At 41.5% G+C, this 14,437-nt stretch overlaps 1 protein-coding gene across 2 annotated transcripts in view; it reads right to left on the bottom strand.

Annotated features, from left to right (window-relative positions):
* Positions 1–13,458, bottom strand: part of SCAMP1 (secretory carrier membrane protein 1) — a gene marked incomplete at both ends in the record, with an annotated part of 103,343 nt that extends 89,885 nt beyond the window's left edge. The window contains one exon of one of the 2 annotated variants that reach the window (XM_080703809.1): positions 13,295–13,458. In XM_080703809.1, the coding sequence (XP_080559935.1) occupies positions 13,295–13,351 (57 nt within the window). The remainder of the gene's footprint in view (positions 1–13,294) is intronic. The other variant, XM_080703808.1, reaches the window with a different exon arrangement.
* Positions 13,459–14,437: the final 979 nt, after the last annotated feature.

Here is a 14,437-nt window from a genome sequence, read left to right as displayed (position 1 = left end):
ATTACAGTTCACTACAAAAGCCATTTAGTGTTATAATAACAGATAAAAGAAAAATTTTAAGATGTCCTAAATTTAATTACAAGGGCTGAAGGATGGAAGGGAGGAAAAGAAGGTTAATCAATTAACAGCAATAAGCCAAAGCAATAAAAAAAAACTACTCCACATTCCTGAACATATATTGAAACTTTGACTCACACCCCAAGCAGCCAGACCAACAAGCGCCATCCTGCTTACAACCCCAACCAATGCAGACACAGCAAATACCTTTTATGGACTACCCTCTTATCTCAAAACTTTTCCTGCTTTCATTATCCTGCCCACTTATCTATTGCCAATGGAGATTCAATGTAAATAATTCATGCTTTCTCCAAATTTTCATTATAAAAGTGTTCTTAATCCAGAGAACACATTTTCAACTGCTAGCTAGACTTGCACCTTGCTGCTGGTAGCTTCAGAAATAGTTCCTAAGAATGGCTCTTTTATTTCAGAGACCCCTCAGTCTCAAGAGTCTTGATTTATCATAATACATTGTATTCATCCAGACCTGTCCTGAACAATATGGTGACCATAAGCCACATGCAGCTCTCGAAATACAACTAGTCCACTAACTGAGATGTGTTGAAAGCATAAAGCATACCAGATTCTCTATTTCAGACTCAGCACTTATTAAAGCCCCATTTAATCTTTCTAGTCCAAGTTCTGTCATTCCCGAGTAAACAGAGATTTTAACCTGTGCTGAATGTATCGATAAAACACAAGGGGGTGAACTGTAACCACACAGATGAGATGCCTTCTGCTTTAAATGCTGCCTTTCAGGAACAGTCGCTACAAGACAAGCAATTTTTCTCTCTCCTTCGAGACAGCTTAGGCAGCACCTTCTTGTGAACGTTTGCTCCTGCAGTATGAAAAATATACTATTTCTGTTTCTTGGCCAAAAAAACATTTCTCACACATTATGTTCCCCCACTAGAGGGTGAACTCTTTGACATCAGGGACCTTCGCATCTTTGCATTCCCAGTGACTGTCGTGATGTCTGCCTGACTTTAGGAGCGCCACACACATTTGCTAAATAAATAACCTAACTCTTATTCCACCGCATTGGTAACAATCTCTCAGACAACTGACTTTGGTCCTTTCTAATATCTAGTGCAGTCACAATACTATAGAGTTTTCAGTAACTATGAAGATCTTAAGCTGGAAAACTATCGTTTTTTTAGGTGAATATAAGAGGCTTATTTAGGGAAGTAGGGATACAGTTTAAGAGAAGGCTATGATAAAGAGTTATGTTCCAGAGAAAGGCTCTGGAATGGTCCATTTTCAGAAATTTAAAATGGCCAAACAATCCATTTAAATCTAAGGGTTGAGCCAGGCAAGGTGGCACAGGCTTGTAATTCCAGCATTTGGGAGGCTGAGACAGAAGGATCATGGTTCAAGGAAAGCCTCAGCTACTTAGTGAGGCCCTTTGCAACTCAGTGAGACCCTGTTTCAAATTATAGAATAAAAAATAGGGCTGGGAGTGTGGCTTGGAAGGTAGAATGGCCCTGGGTTCCATCCCCAGTACTGCAAAATAAATAAATGAATAAATAAACAAATAAATAAATGGGTTGAAAGCTGGGCATGGTGGCACATTCTTGTATCCCAGTACTTGGGAGGCTGAGACAGGAGGATCCAGGTTCACGGCCATCCTCAGCTACTTAGTGAGGCCCTCCCCAACTTAGTGAGACCCGGTTTCAAAATAAAGAATAAAAAAAGGGCTGGGTGTATAGCTCGGAGGTAGAATGCCTCTGGGTTCAATCCCTAGTGCTCCAAAAAATAAACAAATACATACATACATACATACATACATACATACATACATACATACATTAAATAAATGGTTGAAAAAATTGAGAATATGCTTTCCTTGCCATTGCTATAATATTGTGTCAAGTCCACTTAAGTCATATTAATTACGTGACCAAAACAACAGAATTTGATGGTCCACTGGTAACTGTCCTGAGATACCACTGAAGTAAAGGGGTCCTGCTCTTCCAAATTTCAGTCTTGATTTTAGCGCCACATGAATTGAAGAATGTGAAGACCAGTCACTAAAGATAATACGTCTGAAGTCTGGCATAGTGGCACACACTGGCAGTCCCAGATACACAGGAGGCAGAGTGAGGAGGATCACTGAAGCCCAGGAGTTAGAGGCCAGGCTGGGCAACATAACAACGTTGCGTCAAAAACCACAATTTAAAAATGAGCAAAGGGTCTATATAGATATAGGAGGTCTGGGAGTGTAGCCCAGAGTTAGAAGGCCCCTGGGTTCCATCCCCAGTACCAAAAAAAAAAAAAAAAAACTAATAGTGGTTAAGCTCCCAAGGCCAGTAACTAGATGCATAGTACCACATACCCCAAGCTTTCTCTACAACATGTATCCATGGAGGTGAGGGGCACTCATTGAGAAACTAGGGACTTATATCTCCTGTTACTCTATCATGACTTCAAGAAGTAATCATAAACTGGGCAATTGGGATATTGAGACAGAGGAAATCATAGGTTCAAGGACCTGTGAAACCCTGTTTCAAAATAAAAAATAAAAAGGGCTGGGGGTATAGCTCAGGTTAGACTCCCTTGTATTCATCCCACAGTACTACACACACACACACACACACACACACACACACACACACACACATATATGCACACATCTACATAAATTAGTAACCACAACTTCAAATCTATTAATTCAAATATAATAAAAAGAACACTTTTCAAAAATCCCTAAAATTAAGCAGCTAAAGTGTATAACTCTCCAACATTTCAATGAAACCTACATCATAAGATGATTTGTCATAAAAATAAAATGAGCTTTTTAGCTATCCTCAGTTCATGTTGTGATATATAATAGCTTCTAAAATCCCTTAGCTTCGTAAGGCAACCAGTAATTTGTATGGTTTGTTTTTGTTACTATTTCTGTTAATACCAAAAAGTTTAAAAGTTAATAAAAATTAGAGTCTGTTTTAGAAAATGAAGGCAATTTAAGGATGAAATAATAATAATCACATGTTGCAGCCAAAGAATCTTGCACTATTATTTATTTTCTTTATCTGTTATTTTAAGAGACTCCCATCTTAATTTTTTAACATTTCTTGTAGTTCCTTTTGAATCAAGACAAAAAAACAAATAAGTACTGAGAGTACTGAAGGTAGAAAAATTAAATAATTTGCCTAAGGTCGCCTAAGCAGCCTGGTTCCAGAGCCCCCTTCTTACCTATCCCTCTACTGGTAGAAAATAAACCTCTGCAAATTTCATTCAGTTCTTCTAATTCCCCATTACACTAGGCTAACAACACAGAAATGTTTGCCTGAAATCTATATAATTCAGAAAACATTTTCTTGGGAACTCAACTCTAAATGGCAGTTAACTTCCCACAAGATTCAAATTTTAACACTTCCATTAAAAACTTAAAAAACAAATAGAAAAGGCATTTAACAATACATTTCTTTTAAGCTTAGGGAATATGTTAATTTGCATTTTTATACTATGCTGATTTCTTATAAGCAATTTACTAAAATTTATAACTAAGATGCCAAAAGCTGGGCATATATAAAACCAAGGACTGACTAAACCAACCTCAAAAAAGCACTGAAAAAAGTTCTAGAAAAAGATTACACGCCCGGGGGCACTATCCCTAGCCATACATCTCTCACTTCCATCTGTCACCACTTTCCATATATTCCAAATTACCATACAAGGATTCCAACCACCATGACAGGATTCCTACAGTTGTAAAATGACTGCCACTAACAGTGTATGCAACTCTGTCACTGCTATTTCTCTTGGAGAATGTGGGAACTTCCAGTATTTGCTATGTATTTAATGCTAGGCAGTGTTTTCATTGTGTTCCATAAGCAATCCTTAACGGGCATCTACACTGGGAGGGAGGGGTAGATTAGCACTAGAGCACTTGTGTGTAGCCCTGGGTTCGATCTCAGCACTGCAAAACAAACAAACAAATGTGAATCTTGCCGTTTATACTCAACCACTTTCATTCAAATATCTGATTTGTGTTCTCTTCTGTTATCAATTAAAATGATGAGTGTAGCTGGGCATGGTGGCGCACGCTTGTAACCCCAGCATTCGGGAGGCTGAGACAGGAGGATTGAAGTTTGAGGACAGCCTCAGCTACTTAATGAGCCTCTTTGCAACTCAGTGAGACCCTGTTTCAAAATAAAGTATAAAAAATAGGGCTGGAGGTATAGCTCGGAGGTAGAATACTCCTGGGTTCCATCCCCAGTACTGCAAAAAAAAAAAAAAAATGAGTAGCTGAGGCTGTCCACAAACCACGATCCTCCTGTCTCAGCCTCCCAAATGCTGGGATTACAAGGGTGCACCACCACACCTGGCTTATGTTAATGTTTTAAAAATATCAACATAATAAGGTTTTTGTTTGTTTGTTTTTTTGGTAGTACTGGGGTTCATGGAAACCCTTCTACCTCTGGGTTACCCTCCCAGACACCTATTTTATACTTTATTTGGAAACAGGGTCTCTTAAGCCAGGAGGCTAGCTTCGAACCTGCGTGATCCTCCAAGCATGCGCCACCATGCCCCGCTCAACATAATAGGTTTTACACTTGTTTTTAGAATGTAGTTAAGACCACTTTATCAATATAACAATATGCCCTTGCAACTCAGTGAGACCCTGTTTCAAAATAAAGAATAAAAAATTGGGCTGGGGGGTATAAATTGGAGGTAGAATGTCTCTGGGTTCCATCCTCAGTACCACAAAAAAAAAAAAAAATTAACATATGCAAGGATGTAGTAGAAGTGGCTGCAACACTAGCTCTGGCGATTTGGTATTTCAAGAGTATAGTTATACTATACCAGGTATTTGGAAGCCCTTTGTGCATGAAATATGGGGACTCTTAGATAAAATATTTTCTCTACTTTGTAAGAACACAGATTAAGAAACAATACTGAGCCACCAAATGCGGCACCCACCTTATTATAACCCCAGTACTTGGAAGTCTGAGACAGAAGGATCACACAGGTAGAAAGCCAGCTTTTGCAACTTAAGTGAGACCCTGTTTCAAAATAAAAAATAAAAAGGGCTTATGATATAGCTCAGATGTACAGCCTTCCTAGGTTCAATTCTCAGTTCCAAGAAAAATGGAGGGATTAATGGAAGGAAGGAAGGAAGGAAGGAAGGAAGGAAGGAAGGAAGGAAGGAAGGAGATTTGGTAGATTTTCAATAGGGGTGCCAAGAACAATGGAGAAAGAATGGGTCTTTTCAAAACACGCTGTGGAAACAACTGTATATTCACATGCAAAAGAATGAGGTTGGACCTTATCTCATACCATATATAAAAATTAACTAAAAATAAATCTTAAACCCTAATAGAAAAGCTAAAGTTACAGAACTCGTAAGAAAACATAGGGATATACCCGCATATTTTGGACTTGGCAAAGGATTCTTAGATATGATAAACACAAAACAATAAAAATAGATATTAAAACAACAAAATATAGATACTTTTTTTTTTGGTGGTGGTACTGAGGATGGAACTCAGGGGCCTTCTACCTCCGGGCTATACTCCCCAGACCTATTTTATATTTTATTTGGAAACAGGGCCTCTTAGGCCAGCAAGGCTGGCTTCGAACCTGCGCAATCCTATCTCCCCCACCCAAGCGCGGGGATTACAAGCGTGCGCCACCACACCCGGCAAAATATAGATACTTTAAACAGCCAAAGTTGAAAACTTTTATTCTTCAAAAGACATCAAGAAAGTAAAAAAATAACACAAAAAATGGAAGAAAAATGCTCATAAGTCACATACCTGATAAAGAACTTGTATCTAGAATATAAAAAAAAATAACTAAAACTTTAAAAGTTAAATAGCCCAGTCTAAAAATAGGAAAAGGGTCTCAATAGGTAATTATTCAAGGACAGAAAAATGTCCAATAAGATCATGAAAAGATCCTCAACATCATTAGCCACCAAGGGAATTCAAATCAAAACCGTAAGATTCTACTCCACTACACCCCCAGCCCAATTTTATTTTTTGTTGTGAAACAGGGTCTCGTTAGATTGCTGAGAGTCTTGCTGCATTGCTGAAGCTGTCGTCAAACCTGCAATCCTCCTATCTCAGCCTTCCAAGTCCTGGAATTTTAGGTGTATGCCACCATGCCCAGCAAAACATTTTAGAATATTTGGATTGGCAATATTCCACTATACCACCCAAAACTGAAGGTCTAAATATAATACAAGTTTAATACTAAAAAGCGTTACTTTGTAGTACTATTTGGCAATTCTGATTGAAAGAAACATGCTAAAGGAGGAAGAGTATTCCTCCTTGTTAAGACACTTTTAACAGTCCAGGTGTTGTGGCTCACACTTGTAATCCCAGTATCTGGGAGGCGGAGACTGGAGGATTGTGGTTCTGGGACAGCCTCAGCTACTTAGCGAGGCACTTTGCAACTCAGTGAGACCCTGTTTCCAAAAAAAAAAAATTTTTTTTAAAGAGACTTGTTAACAGTATGGACTAAAAGGAATAGTTTTTTCAAAATAGAGAATGTCTTCAGGTATTCTGTCAATGGACAGACAGGAAGCAGGCTGAAAATGCTACCTGACTACAAACAGGGATCATTTCTTAAAGGAATAAAAAGGACCTCTCAGATAATGAGAGCAGAGGAAGAAAAAAAATAATAGATGGAGTAACAAAACTGGGTACTAACAAAGAAACTTCATGCCTCCAAAGTATGGGACCCTAAAATCAGGTGCCTGGTTGGATTTCAGAATTGCTCTGAACTGGCAACTGGTAACTGTCCTTCACTTCTCCTCTCTTTTAATAGGAATTCGGATCTAGGTTATCCTGTACATGTCTCATTATTTTATGTGTGGTATATCTTTTCAGCTCACTGAATTTTTGCTTAATGTTTAAGGCTAGCTTTTAACCTGTGATCCTCCTATCTCAGCCTCCCAAGTATTGGGATTAGAGGTGTGTGCCACCATGTCTAGTTCAGTTTGGCTTTTTGTTTGTCTGTTTGTAGTACCAAGGATTGAACCAGGAGCATTCTACCTGTCTCACTAGGTTGCTCAGACTCCCTACATTGCTGAGGCTGTCCTCCAGCCTGTGATCCTCCTGTCTCAGCCTTTCAAGGCATGTGTCAACCAGACTTGGCAAGGTGTGTTTTCAGTTCATATGTCTCTGTCAACAGGGACACAGCATTCCTGTCATGAAGTGAAGTCTAACTCCCAACTCCCCTTTTTTAATCTGAGATGATTTTGTTTTATTTGGCCAACAGAATGTAGCAGAAAGACACTGACTTAAGCTTTGTAGCTTCAGCTCTTAGCCTCCTACTACTATGTAAAAAGCCCAGCTATTCCCAGCAAAGAGGCAACGTGAGAGAGTCGACTGCTGCCCCCATGACAGCTCCAGGCAGTGAGGAGGCATTTGCGTGAGTCGGCCAGTGAAGCTGTCAGATGACTGAAGCACGTGACTGACCCTAGGCAGAACATGTAACAACAACAACAAAAATAATAAACTGCCAGGTCAGTGTAAGTCAACAAAATATCAACAAATAATTTGTTGTTTTGAGCTGCTACATTTCAAAATTGTTGGGTACCAACAGATAACTAAGACAGTGGGTAAATAAAATAATAGTCCATCTTAAAATAGGTAGCATCTTAATCCTAGTGCTATTCAATCTCTGACTCAAAATTTTAGCTGGACAGAGGACAACAACAATTTGGTGTAAATGTCACTTTTTTTTTTTTTCTTGCGGTTCTGGGGATGGAACTCAGGAGCATTCTACCTGCAAAAGACACCCTCAGCCCTATTTTTTTTTTAATTCTTTATTTTAAAATAGAGTCTCACTGATGCCGAGCATGGTGGCACAGGCTTGTAACACCCATGCCTGGGAGGCGGGGACAGGAGGATCGTGCAGGTTCGAAGTCAGCCTCGCTGGCTTAAGATACCATTTCCAAATAAAAATATAAAAAATAGGTGTCTGGGAGTGTAGCCCAGAGGTAGATGGGTTTCCAGGAACCCCAGTACCACTAAAATAATAATAATTAATAATAATAATAATAATAATAATAATAATAATAAATAAAAGAGTCTTGCTGAGTTGCAAAGGGCCTCACTAAGTAGCTGAGGCTGTCCTCGAACTGTGATCTTCCTGTCTCAGCCTCTCAAATGCTGGGATTACAGCTACAGTGTATGCCACCACGCCTGGCTCAAATATCACTTTAAATGTAAATGAAACTAGATGGGTAGCATCCACAACATTATACAATTAAAACAAGTGGTACTACAGCCGCATTATTTGTGTCCACCAAAGTTCTATGTTAAAAGCCATTCACCAAGGTAATATTAGAAGATGGGAGTCTCTGGGAGGTGACGGAGCGCTCCAGAATGGCATAAATGCCCTTATAAATGAGGTCCCAGAGAGCTGCCTTCCCCTCTGTATGTCAGGACTTACAGGAGGACCTATATGTGAAGATGGGCCCTCAACCACACTGAACCTGCTGGCACCTCCGTCTTGGACTTCCAGCCTCCGAAAGCAAGACCAATAAATTCTGCTTGTATATAAAATTAGCCAATGTATGGTATTTTATTACAGCAGCCTAAACAGACTAAGACAAATGAATAGCAGCCTTTAATTATGGGTCACTTTTTAAAGACAAAGTTTAGTAATTTTAACTTCAACTAAACTCTTAGGATGCCACTTAAATTACTAAAACTTAAAATATTACGTAAATGAAAATGCTAAATTATAGGCCATTTTAAAAATATTACAGTCCTACCCCTTTATCTTCAGGGGATACATTTTAAGACACTACACTGATGCCTGAAATAGAACCCTAAATATATGGGGTTTTTCCCTGCATATATACCTATGATAATGCTTAATTTATAAATTAGGCACAGTAAGAGATTAACAATAACTAAAAATGGGATAATCATAATAATATACCTTAATAAAAACTGTTGTTATTGTTGTTGTTACCAGGAATTGAATCTAGGGGTGTACTACCTCTGAGCTATACCCCCAGCCTTTTTTAATTTTTGTTTTGATATAGGGTCTCAATAAATTGCTGAGAATCTCTCTGAGTTTATGAGGCTGGTCTCAAACCTTCAATCCTCCAGTTTCAGCCTCTCAAGAATTGGGATTACAGGTGTGCACCACCAGTCCTGGCTGAATAAACTTTATCAATTGTTTTACTTCTGGAATTTTCCATGTAATATTTCTAAAAGCAGTTTGTTATGGGTAACCAGAAAGTAACCAAGGATAAAGGGGGGCTACTATTTTTAAAAATAGAGGGATTTTTTTGGGGGGGTGGTACTGGGGGTAGAGTCCAGGGGCTTTCTGACTCCGGGCTATCCTCCCAGGCCTATTTTGTATTTTATTTGGAAACAGGGTCTAAGTTGCTGAGAGCCTCACTAAGTAGCTGAGGCTGGCTTTGAACCTGCGTGATTCACCTGTCTCAGCCTCCCAAGCACAGGGATTACAAGCGTGCGCCACCACGTCCAGCTTTAGAGGGAATTTTTGAGGCCAAAATGACACTATGCTCAATTTTAACATGAAATTTTTCTATGGGATGGTGTGATAACAAAGCCCTAGAATTCAGACAAACCTGAGCTCATCTTGTAGCATGACCTACGACAAAGCACTTAATTATTTTTAGGCTTGATTTGACTCTGATCTGCCTAACAGCTACAACTAGCACAAAATGTTTTAAAAGAGCTGGGCGTGGTGGCACAGGCTTGTAATCCCAGCATTCGGGAGGCTGAGACCTGGAGGATCACGGTTCGCAGACAGCCTCAGCTACTTAGTGAGGCCCTCTGCAACTCAGTGAGACCCGGTTTCAAAATAAAGAATAAAAAATAGGGCAGGGGGTATAGCTCGGAGGTCAAATGCCCCTGGGTTCCATCCCTAGACCCGCAAAAAAAAAAAAAAAAGTTTTAAAAAACATGAAATTTACCAAATTAATAGTTAAGAATACTGTGGTTGTCTATAATTAAATATAATTTCTTTTTTTAATATTTAATTTTTAATTTTTTTCTTTTTATGGGTGCATTGTAGTCACACATCTTAAGAGAGTACAAGGTATACATGTACACATCACTAATTGGGTGATGTGTACATGTATGCCTCCATCATCTTGTACCCCATTAAGATGACTACAATGCACCAATAAAATTTTTTTTTAATTTTGAATCTAGTCAGGGAAATAGATGGAACTAGAGAGCATTACAAGTGAGATTCGTCAGTCACAAAAAATAAATCAGATGTTCTTCCTAATTTCTTAAATTGTTATTCATAGTAAATATTAGCTTAACCTAATAAAAGCCACCACACATTACGCCCTCCCTACATGATAAATATGCATTCATCATGGGTGATGAGTACATGTATGTTCACACAAGTTTTTTTTACCCCAATATGATGTATGAATATAATGCACCAATAAAAAAAATTTAATATATGCAAAAAACAGAAACATAAGAAAAGAAAAAAGTGTATGTATTCATCAAATCCCATTAATAATCCTAAGAAGCCAGGCTTGGTGGCACACACTTGTAAACCCAAGTTTGGGAGACTGTCACAGTTCACAGACAGTCTCAGCTACTTAGTGAGGCCCTCCACAACTTAGTGAGACCCTGTTTCAAAATAAAGAATAAAAAACAGGGCTGGGGGTGTAGTTCGGAGGTCAAATGCCCCCAGGTTCCATCCCCAAACCTGCAAAAAAAAATAAAATAAAATAATAATAATAATAATAATAATAATAATAATAAACCTAAGAGAAGATATTTCATCTTATTTTACAGAATTGTAAGTTGTTACATTCCTAACATAAAAGTAGAGCAAAAGAAATGTTAAGGAACAAAAACAAAAAAAGCACTGATTATCCAATAGGATTTAAGAAATAAACAGCAAATGTGAAATATCGAACAAGCTTTGAAAGGAAGGATGACAGTGAAGTACACAAATATGAGTCTAAGGACTTTTTAGTTTAGGTAATATCAAAAATGCAGTTTCAAAAATCACCTTTTCTTATAAGGAAGCAAAAGCAGAAAAAAAGGAATATCCTGTAGATGTAACCTTAAAAGAGGAAAAAATATATATATATAAAAAATAAGAAAATAGAGTCAGATAACTCTGACAGTACTACTGTAACAGTCACTGAAAATAGAGAAATAACATAGGAAAAATGTGTACGATCAAATCTTCCTTACACCTAAATCATCCATCTCTTAAAGCATCTTATAGACTTGACTAAACATTGTGCACTGAATTACAAAAAACAAGGATTTATAATTTTATGCCACAATAAATGACAGCTCAAAACCACTTTTGGGCTTAGATTACTCCAGGAACCTTACGAATGTCAAAACGGCAATATTTGATGTCACAAAGAGACAAAATCTTGCCCTAACAAGAGTACCTAATATAAAACAAGCCAGGAAATAGATGACCAGATAGGAAATCAACAGCCATATTGTTAAATTCTGAATAAACAGCTTCAATGAATAATCAGAATTAGGAAATGCTAACAGGTTCTTGATGTTATATCTTCAAAATATTTTAAAATAACACCCATTTGGCAAATTATAAAACGTCTCTTTAGGATGTATACAATTTAAGAATAACTCATTTTCCACAACATGGAAGTAAGCCCGACAATCACTGAAGCAAAAATTCTGGGGGGAAAAATTCTCCTTAAAAATATAACCAAGTCATCTGTTCAAAATAAGCTGAAACTTGAGTCCGGAAGGGTGGTGCATGCCCATACTCCCACTGCTTGGGAGACTGAGATAGAAGGATGACAGGTTCAAGGCCAGCCTCAGCAATTCAGTAAGGCCCACTGCAACTTAGTGAGGCTCTGTTTCAAAATAAAATAGGGCTGGTGGTATGGCTCAGAGGTAGGATTCCCCGGGGCCAAAATTCCTAGTACCGAAAAATACAAAACAAACAAAAAACTGAAAGTTACACACCAGTTGTAATGAATTTTCTCAAGTGACATTAAGGGCAATGGAACGGTGACTGCGTCTGTTGTCTATTTCTATAAAGGGAGTCAAATTGTCCATTGTAACCAGGATCATTTCATTATAATAATCCTCCATGAAATTATCAGGCTAACCATCAGAATACGAATATTTTTCCTTTTCCAGGGTTCTCAATAGGAGATAAAACCAAGAGTAAGAAGAGACTTAAAACGAGCCAGAAGTAACACTCATGCAACCAAAAATCAGTTACTATTTCATTTTAACTACAAGTTGAAGTCACTATTGCACACGGCCAGGGGAGATTAACAACTAACTTGAATTGGGAGTGGTGCCACACTCTTGTAATCCCTGTACTTGGGAGGCTGAGAAAGGAGGATCGGGATCCTGCACAGGTTCAAAGCCAGCCTGGGCAACTTACTGAAGCTGTCAGCAACCTAGTGAGACCCTGTTTCCAAATAAATAAAATGGGGCCGGGATTGTAGCTTGGTGGTATGATGCAGCTGGGTTCAATCCTCAGTACCAAAAGGAAAAAAAGATACAACTAACTTAACCAACAGTTGGAAGCAAATTACACTTGCTAAGCTTTACTCTCATTAAGAAACTCAGAGTACTTTTCAAGAGCTAGTGTGGATGCTGCGTTCATTTAGGCGCAGATAATGAACATCTTAGCGAGGTTTCCTTGCCGGTTTCCCTGCCAAGTCCTTTTGAAGCTGGGAGGATAAGGTCGACGACTCCAAGAAGGAAAGCAGCTCACGTGGGAAATGGTATCCTGGAACAGCCCAGCGCACCGGTGACGCACTAAGAGCTTGGAAAATATCCCACCCTCTACCTTGCTAGAAGCAGCTAGGTAGGAAGACGTCGTCCACGTGCACTATTGTTTTCTACAGATATTTATTTATTTTTAACTTCTGCTTTGATATCAGCTTCCTGAACCAAAGCCTTACGGGGAAAGGAAGGGGGAGCATGGCAGCGCCGCTGGTGGTACCTGGGCGCAACACAACTTTAAATAATAAAAACACAACAATATTTTTTCTTCCATCGCGGCGCGCTGGGCGCCCTCGCCCCTCTCCGCCTCACCTCCAGGGCCGCCCCCGCCGCTCCCCCGGCCGCGGCCGCCGCCTCCCGGGTCCCCATGACAACCCCGCCCGGGCGGCCCCGCCGGCCGCAGACCCTCCGGGCCGCACCTGGGGGCGAGGGGGGGCCCGCGGCAGGTGAGGCGGCGGCGGCGGCGGGGGCCGGGCGGGCGGCGGGCCGGGCCGGGACTCGCCGCGGTCCCACCACGACGCCCGCGCGCTCACCTTGAAGGGGTTGTTCAGATCCGGATCGGCGAACGGGTTACTGTCAAAATCCGACATGTCTGTGGCGCTCGGCGTCACCCACCCGACCCAGGCGCAGAGAGAGAGACGAGGCGAGGCCGCCGCCCCCCTGCGCGCTCACGTCGCCGCCGCCGCCGCCGCCGAGCAGATCCGGTGCAGCTCGCGGCCGCCGCCGCCGCCACTGAGCATGCGCGGTGCGCGACGCCGCCGGCCCGCGCTCCTGCCCCTGCGCCTGCTCCGGCGTGTGCCCCTGCCCCTGCCCCTGCCCCAGCTCCTGCTCCTGCCCCCTTCCCTGTTCCTACCCCTCGCCCACTCCCCTGGTGCCCCTGTCCCTGCTTCAGCCCCTGCACCTGGTGCCCCTGCTCTTGCCTCCTTCCCTACCCCTGTCCCTGGTGCCCCCGCCCCTGCTCCTGCCGCCCCTGCCCCCTTCCCGGCCCCTGCCCCTGGTGTCCCTGCCCCTGCTGGGTCCGCGCTCCGGGCTTTGCGGGGGGCCGGGCAGGACTAGGGCTCCGGGAGCCGGGGGAGGCCCTCATCCCCAGAGCAACTCGGCGGCCTGCTCAGCAGTTTAAAACAGGCTTCCCGAGTCCCTGCCGAGCCTGACCTGGGGAGGAGGGGGCGAGAAAGACGCACTCAGATACCACTGGATAGGGCCCACAGGTGTACGGGCATGCGGGCTGCGCACTGGGGCAGCGGCTCTGGAGGCCCCAGGACCGGAGAGACCTAGGCAGCAGCCTCTGAAGATCACGTCCCAGCCCTGGCTTTTGAATTTTTCACACCCCTGACCCCCCCCCCACGCACACACACACACACATACACCTGGGAATCCCAGCCTCGCATTTTCCTGTCTCTCCGGTTTTAGGTTACTGCAAAATCACGGAGAGCAGCCTTGAAGCTGCCGATCCGAACTTGCTCCGAGGAGGTTTGAGAACTGGATGGGACGCGTTGCAGAGTTCAGTACTTCCCAAGCCCCCACTTCCGAAATCACTGAGAAGGCTGGGAGAAGGAATGGGGGTGGGGAACAAGTCCCGAGATCATGTTATTGGGAGTCGAAAACAAAAAGATGCCCCCCTCTTTTACTTCCAGGTATTTGAGTGCAAAACAAAGACATAGGCTTTTACCTCTTCG

This window comes from Muscardinus avellanarius, assembly GCF_963383645.1.
Source record: "Muscardinus avellanarius genome assembly, chromosome: 1".
Classification (NCBI taxonomy): Eukaryota; Metazoa; Chordata; class Mammalia; order Rodentia; family Gliridae; genus Muscardinus; species Muscardinus avellanarius.
The sequence above is the reverse complement of the archived record's forward strand: the minus strand, read 5'-3'. Positions and strand labels throughout refer to the sequence as shown.